This window comes from Corylus avellana, chromosome ca11 (assembly GCF_901000735.1).
Source record: "Corylus avellana chromosome ca11, CavTom2PMs-1.0".
Classification (NCBI taxonomy): domain Eukaryota; kingdom Viridiplantae; phylum Streptophyta; class Magnoliopsida; order Fagales; family Betulaceae; genus Corylus; species Corylus avellana.
The window spans coordinates 5,541,328-5,547,548 of record NC_081551.1 but is presented as its reverse complement, the minus strand read 5'-3'; the positions used below and the strand labels follow the sequence as shown (position 1 = coordinate 5,547,548).

At 36.2% G+C, this 6,221-nt stretch overlaps 1 protein-coding gene across 3 annotated transcripts in view; it reads left to right on the top strand.

Moving 5' to 3' along the window:
* The first annotated feature begins 272 nt into the window (after positions 1-272).
* The window catches only part of LOC132166128 (DNA-directed RNA polymerase II subunit 4), an 8,192-nt gene continuing 2,243 nt past the window's right edge, over positions 273-6,221 (top strand). The window contains exons 1-6 of one of the 3 annotated variants that reach the window (XM_059576896.1): positions 273-358; positions 594-692; positions 1,252-1,360; positions 3,056-3,133; positions 3,868-3,901; positions 4,018-4,086. In XM_059576896.1, the coding sequence (XP_059432879.1) occupies positions 644-692; positions 1,252-1,360; positions 3,056-3,133; positions 3,868-3,901; positions 4,018-4,086 (339 nt within the window). In that variant the 5' untranslated portion in view covers positions 273-358; positions 594-643. Of the gene's footprint in view, positions 401-445; positions 511-593; positions 693-1,251; positions 1,361-3,055; positions 3,134-3,867; positions 3,902-4,017; positions 4,087-6,221 lie in introns of those variants that run through there. The other 2 variants (XM_059576897.1, XM_059576895.1) reach the window with 2 other exon arrangements.

Genomic DNA, 6,221 nt, shown 5'->3' with positions numbered 1-6,221 from the left:
GTAGTTTTGGAGTCCAAAACGATGTAGTTTTGGTTGAGGGTAAAACGGGTATAAAACGTCCAAAACGACGTAGTTTAATGTTAAAAGGGTCCAAAGTGAAAGAAAATCAAAGTGCAAGGGGCCTAAGTGAGAGTTTTAGAAATTCAGAGGAGATTTTTCAAATCAGCTTGAAGTTCAAGGGGGTTTTCTGAAGTTTCCCAAAAAAATAAAAAACTCATTTTACAAAGGTATTTACCAAACACGCGTAGGACTCGGCGGTAAAGGTTTGGATTGGAAGGGTAAAAGTTGTAATTTACCCAAAAACGAATATATATAGAAAACGCAAAAACCAGAGCGGAGCCTCGGCGACTGCCACCAGGTGCTTACCCTCTCCTCCTCTTCATCCACGTCGAACTTTTTTGTATTCTTCTAATTCCAATTGAATATCGTGTTATTACAAGCAAAATTCAGAAATTAAATTTACATACTATTGGGGTTCAGAATTTTAACTCCAAAAATTAGGGTTTCGAGGTTTAACTTTTCTACTTTACTCAGAAATTTTGTTGTTGCTTCTGGATTCGAATTAATGGTTGAGTATCTCTTCCTATTGCTAGGTTTCCTTCATTTTTCATCAATCGGATAAAGTTTCAGTTTGTTCCTCAAAATGTCTGCGGAAGAGGAAGAGAATGCTACAGAGCTGAAAATCGGAGACGGTAACGCTCTCTCTCTCTCTCTCTCTGGGATTGGTCTTGAAGAATAGAAGTAGATGTTGGCGCGTCTCTGTTTCTGGGTATTTAGATGGCATTAGATTGCTCTCCTGAACGGTGGAATGGCGATTAAGTATAATGGGTTAGGAGCTGAAGTAATGTTTGGAAAAGATGCAGCACAGAAGGAATTATATATGTGTATTTGTCATATGCTAATGCATAGCTCTGTAGGTATTTTCCCGCACATAAATTGCAGGCAAACCTCCACTTGCCAGTATGTAATATCATTCCCCCTCCCTGATACAGTTCTTACGAGGTTGATAATTGATGTTATATAAGAACATAAAAGGGTTACAAACGGCTTACTCAATGCAAATGAATTGTCATGTCAATTTGGTAAAGATGTTGCATTTGCTCATTTGGGTTGGGTTTGTCTAGTATTTAACACTGATCTGCGGTTTTTATGGTATATGAAGAATCTACTTGAGGTGCCATTTAACATATTCCACTAATAAGTTTCCACTCTCTCCCCTCTCTCTCTCTCTCTCTCTCTCTCTCTCTCCAGAGTTTTTGAAGGCCAAGTGTTTAATGAATTGTGAAGTTGCTTTGATTCTTGAGCACAAATATGAGCAGCTTCAACAAATGTCGGAGGATCCACTGAATCAGGTTTCCCAGTAAGTACTATACCAATTCCTCATAAGCTCATTATTTCAGTTCAACATACGATGTATTTAGGAGCACAGTTTCAGTTCTATATTAATTCTTATACATATTCAAGTTAATTCGACTGTTCTTTAGAAAGTTGTGCCATCGCTTATTAGACTCTGATGATGCTGGATTTTTTGTATACATTTTATAACTTAATGCAGTTGTGATATCTCAACCATGATTTCTTCTTGAGTTGCGTATAATCTATTGTCAGGGTATATGTTACTTCGTTTGCTTTACTATGTTTTAACATCTTTCTTACAAGGCTTTTCCCTTTAAGTTTTTGTGAATTTCATGAAAAAAAAAGAAAAAAGGGTAAAAAGAAGAAAGTAGGCATAAATATCTTTCTTTCAATTGAGGAGTCAAATAAGAGAAACTTTGGACTCTGAAAGTTTCTAATTTCTGGTTTAGGGCATATATATTAGCTTTCTGAATCAGATATTATCGGTATATTATAACTGTATGTTGTTTGTGTTCCATTGTGGGCACATAGAATTATAGAAGTCCTAATTTTTCTTTTTTCTTATATCCTGACGAGTAAGAAATGTCTTCTACATCTTTTTTTTTTTGGTTAATTTTTAATTATTCTCGTGTTTTTGCGGCCATTCCAATGGGTTCTTGCTTAAGATATTTGTGCAAGGGCTCAATTTCACCTGGCCAAGATGTGATTATGGGGTAACTCAAGGTTTTACATGTTTCCTATCATGTTTTAATTCAGGGAACTACCCTAAATTCGCATATATCATTTATTTAATATATGGGTATATTTCATGTTTATTTATATATGTATAATTTCCCAATTCCGCTTGTTGGTTTTAGGTTCAAAACTAGAGCTTCACCTTATATGAATTTGAAAAATCAAGTTCTTGCTTAGATTTTGTTCCCACATCGTTCACTGTTTTACCTGCTGAGTGTGTTTATTTAGAAGGCCTAGCGCAGTGTGTTTAGGAGTATGAAGTGAGGTCTATGTCTAAACTCTGATATACCCTCCTTGTCTGGTGTGTGTGCAAGTTGACGGATTCTTCTATTGGGTGACATAACTTCATACATTTCGCTAGTAAAAAAGAAGGCAGCAAAGATGGTTCTCTCTTTTAGCCATTTTCCTAACTGAAAAAAAAAATGTCTATTCCTGAATTACATCTAAAATTATAGCTGATAAGCTAAAGTCGTGTTCAAGTTATCTTTCTTCTCCTTTATCTAAGTGGAACTACTATTTATTTAGCTTTGATTTTTGATTGACTTTATATGTCGACTTTATTATTACCTGTAATTATTTCACCAATATATCAACTATGATTTCTTCTTGAGTGTTGTCCAATCTATGAATTCCCTTTAACTTATCTTAATTTGTTTCTACATCCAACCCCTATCTTGATCTTGACCATGATATTATAAATGCTGAAGGTGCTGTTCCTGAGGAACCAGGAAAGATTACAAAATCTGTAATTGTTGATATGACAGATTAATGGATGGGACAAGCGGGTTCTCTGCATTGTTATTCTTTCTATTTTTATGAAGAGTTTATTCTTTTATGAATTTAAGTTTCCCAGCTTGCCTGTTAGCATTAATAGGCTATAAACTTGCATGAGTTAAACTTTCTGCCCTCTGACAAAATGTGGTTTATTTGTTCTTCATTCTTTTTTCTTATTTCTCTTTTTCAGAGTGTTCGAAAAGTCACTGCAGTATGTGAAGCGCTTTAGCCGCTATAAAAATCCTGATGCTGTTAGACAAGTGCGAGAGTATCCTCAAAATTTATATGGTGTTGGTGTGCCATTTCCTATTTGCTCATACATGTGCATGATTACATACCTAAATACATCCACAGACTTTTCAGCCTGTATATCTTATTGATTTGATACTCAACATAGCAAAGAACTTATGACTGAAGTCTTGTACTAACTTGTCATCTATGATGCGATGATACTGCTCAGAGGTGGGAAGCCAACCTGGAACTATAATCCTTGTACTAGAGGGCCCATTTTCCCATAAGTTTTCCATTAACCAACACTCTTTGTGTTAACAATTAGGTCAGCTCCATAACCAGTGAACACACACATCCTCCATCCTTTTGCAGAAATGATGACTTCATGTCATAAATCATCATGTTTCTCCATACCATAAATCATCTCAAAATATCTTGCTGGGACATCTGTTTGAACTCACTGATAGCAGGTATTATTCCCTTGTGTAACATGCTTCATCTGGCAATTAGGTTGCCATTATGTTATCTCTTTCTTTTTTAATTCACTCTGGTTGTTTGGATTATAATGGTGTTCCAAATTTGACAATCTCTCCTGTTTTGCTATTACGAAGTATCCAAATAATGTTGCTCAAACAAACAGATATCATATACTTATATAAAGTGCTTGATTAGAGCAGCATGTGCAGTGATTTCTGTGGAATGTATACTTAAGTTGTTCTTCAAAATTTATTCTACCGTGCATTAAGAGTGTGAATCTTAACCGACTTTCAGAATCCTCAGTAGATATCAATTGGCTGAGTTCGAGGTAATGTACCAAGTTACTTAGCAAACTATATCTAGAAAGTTTGTTCTCACACACACACACAGATATATATATATATATATAAACAGCTATAATTGTTGCCACCCTTTGTTGCGCAGCTTTGTGTTCTTGGCAACCTTTGCCCTGAAACAGTGGAGGAAGCTATTGCTATGGTACCATCTATTAAGGTATACTTCATTTTCCTTCAATTATCCCTCTTTCCATGGGAGTACATTTTTATTGTACTTCTCTCTGATTTTGTTGGCATGGATACGTGATACACTTCCATCCATGTTAATGCCAACACTAGCATATAAGTGAAACAAAAGAGTTCATATAAGTTATATAACCCACTTCTTCCGCCCTAGAAGTACATTTTTATTGTACTTCTCTCTGATTTTGTTGGCATGGATACGTGATACACTTTCATGCTTGTTAATGTCAACACTAGCATATAAGTGAAACAAAAGAGTTCATATAACCCACTTCTTCAGCCCTCTCTCTCACTGGTTTACCACAAATTAATCTGTTAGTCACAATGAACCATCTAGAGCCACATTCTTGCTGTTAATGATATGTTGTAATACTTGTTTTGTGTTAGATTTGTTTATGAGCCTCCCATTTGGAAGCGGGGACACTTGGTTACCTTATAAAAACAATGAAAATGTTATACATTTATGTTTCTTAATTCTTAATCTTTTCAGTTAAGAAAGTTGTATGAATGGGCTTCTCATGTAGCTGTGCCCTATTGTTCTTGTAGTAAATGGTTTGCTTTATCAAAAAAATAAGAATAAAAAGAAAAAGAAAAAGAAAAAAATAATACTTCAAAACAATTTAATTCTAAAAACTACAGTTACACGTATATGGAAGAAGGATTGCATCATTGGCACTCTGCTTGCACACATTGTGCAGGGTAATTTTTTGCAGTGCTGTCTACCTTATCTTTCCTCCTAATTTATGCATGACGTCTTTAATACTCCCTAAATTAGAATGAACATTTTAATTCTGAAAAAGAATAAAGTAAGTGGAATGAAGCTAAAACATTAGATTGCAGATTGAATGGCAGTATGTGTACAAATTCTTGCCAAGGAAAAGACAGATCTTCATCAAGGTGGTCAAATCCTCAGAGCACATATCAATATGTTGTTGAATAAAAACAGGAAGATTACTCTTGTTTAGAGTTTTGATGCAAGAAGTTTAGAGGGAGAAGAGGAGATTGATTCAAGATTATTCAGCTTGTTGTTAACCTAATACAAACATCCTAATGTATAGGATTAGGGAAATATCACAATGACCAAACTACTCTCAAACTCTAATGACTTATTAACTCTAATAACTCTTCTAACACTCCCCTTCAAGCTGGATCATATAAATCATATAAATCCAGCTTGGAAGAAACAAGCAAACGAAAAAAATGTAGAAAAACATACTCTAGCACTCCCCCTCAAGCTGGAGCAGCTTGGAACACACAATACAAAGACTCATAAAAATAACAAGAAAATTTGCTAAAACTTCAACACCAGTCAAAAACTCGCCGGAAACTGCAACGAGTAGTCAGAACTCGCCGAAAAACACTAAGGCCAAAAGGATCTCACCGCAAAACACCAAGGTCAGTAGAATCTAGCCTGAAAACAACAACTGGTCGAAAACCACCGCACAACACCAAGGCCGGTCGGATCTCATTGAAAAACATCAAAGCTGGTTGGATCTCGATAACTAACAACCAACAACCAAGATTTGATCGGATCTCACCGCAAAACACCAAGGCCAGTAGAATCTCGCTGGACAACAACTAACCGGTCAGAAACCACCGCACAACACCAGGGCCAATCGGATCTCGATAACAAACAATGATCACATTACCCATGATCAACCAACAACGAAAACTTGAATGGGAACTACTTCCCTTTAGCAACATGGAGCCCAAACCAACATGAACTGGGCTAAAACACCACTTACAAGTCTCGAAACAAAGTGAACCAAACATGAAACTTGCTGAACCGGTCTTAAACACACTTAACAACTACTCAAAATAATGAAAAAATTCACTGCAACAATGCTGGGAAAAGGGCAAAAATCAGCTCAAACCAACGCCAATCAACAAAATAATGATAAACAGAGGAACCAGTGGAAATACGGTTGAAAAAACCAAATTGGAACCTTCGCCAGAGCTTTGCTGGCGACGGACCAAACTTGCCGGAGACAGTCAAACCACTCTGGCAATACCAAAAACAGATGCCACATAAGCAATACCACAGATCAACTTTTCAACAGAAATCTTCGCTGGAGACTCGCCGAACGCCGTATACGTCACCAACTACCA